This window comes from Nanorana parkeri, unplaced genomic scaffold, assembly GCF_000935625.1.
Source record: "Nanorana parkeri isolate BGI_ZX_2015 unplaced genomic scaffold, ASM93562v1 scaffold566, whole genome shotgun sequence".
Lineage (NCBI taxonomy): Eukaryota > Metazoa > Chordata > Amphibia > Anura > Dicroglossidae > Nanorana > Nanorana parkeri.
The window spans coordinates 765770-766885 of NW_017306834.1; the positions used below are offsets into that span (position 1 = coordinate 765770).

The 1116-nt window shown below is 49.0% G+C and overlaps 1 protein-coding gene across 1 annotated transcript in view; it reads left to right on the forward strand.

Moving 5' to 3' along the window:
* The first annotated feature begins 659 nt into the window (after positions 1-659).
* Positions 660-1116, forward strand: part of RNF139 (ring finger protein 139) — a 15246-nt gene continuing 14789 nt past the window's right edge. Inside the window, exon 1 of the mRNA XM_018562231.1 lies at positions 660-978. Within this exon, the coding sequence (XP_018417733.1) occupies positions 831-978 (148 nt within the window). The 5' untranslated portion in view covers positions 660-830. The remainder of the gene's footprint in view (positions 979-1116) is intronic.

A 1116-nucleotide genomic window follows, 5' to 3' on the forward strand; every position in this document is an offset into this window, starting at 1 on the left:
CTGATGGAAACACAACACATAGAAAAACGATGATTGCGCTACACATGTCAGGTATCGCTGCATATTTTTTTTTAAATTAAGTGTGAGTTTAATCGAAAATAATAATCGGCTGACTAATTACAAAAATAATTGTTAGCTGCAGTCCGTGAAGGGGAAACTACAAGCCCCAGGACTTGTAGTTCTCAATGGATTACACAGTGATGTCACTGCTCTTGTAGTCCATTAAGAACTTCCTCCAGTTCCATATTGGAAGGTCTGTAGCTTGGTACTAACCTGGGGCTGGAGGAACAGTCTGCAGGAGCCTGTGCATTGCACTGGTGATATACTGCTTTGAAGGTTCCAATGCAATAAATTAATACATTCACATTTTTTTTCTTTTTGCAAAATGGGAGCATTTATTTTTTTGCAAAAAGCGGACTATACCTTTAAGATTAGGACCTGCAGTAGGAAAATCCCATGTATGTATATTTCCTTCACTTTCCCAGCATGCAGGTGAAGGATTTAGCTTGCATTCAGGTCTCCTTTATACTCTATGTGCATGCAAATACAACCCTCTGCCTCCATCCCATGAAGTCCCCAGGTTCACTCATTTTGTTCACTGTCAATAAAGCTGAGTAGAAAAAAAAACCCGACAGATCTGCGCCTGCGCAGTGGGAGAGGCCTCCGCTCCGCCATGACAGTGACGTTAGGATACTTAACGGGCGGGCGGTGACGGAGTTCCTGGCCGCAGCAGGTGCGGGGGGACATGGAATCGGTGCGGGCGGAGGAGGACACCGGCGGACAGTAGCCCCGGGGAAACGGGGGGTTCTTCATACACCCAGGAGACCCCCATGGCGGCCTCTCAGCGGGTGCGGGCCGTGCTGGATGTGGCCCTGCGGGTCCCTCCCGTCTTCATCATTGACGCCATATTAAACTCGCCCCATGATGCCTCTGCCGGCTACCTGGCTGTGCTGTGCCAGCTGTTCCTCACACTGCTGGGTAAGATATGAATACATTCATACTGTATGAGGGTCTGTGTCACTGTATGTCCCAGTACGGGGGTGGGCTGTCACTGTATATACCAATACAGAGGGAGCCCCGTCACTGTATATACCAATACAGGGAGCCCCCCCCCCC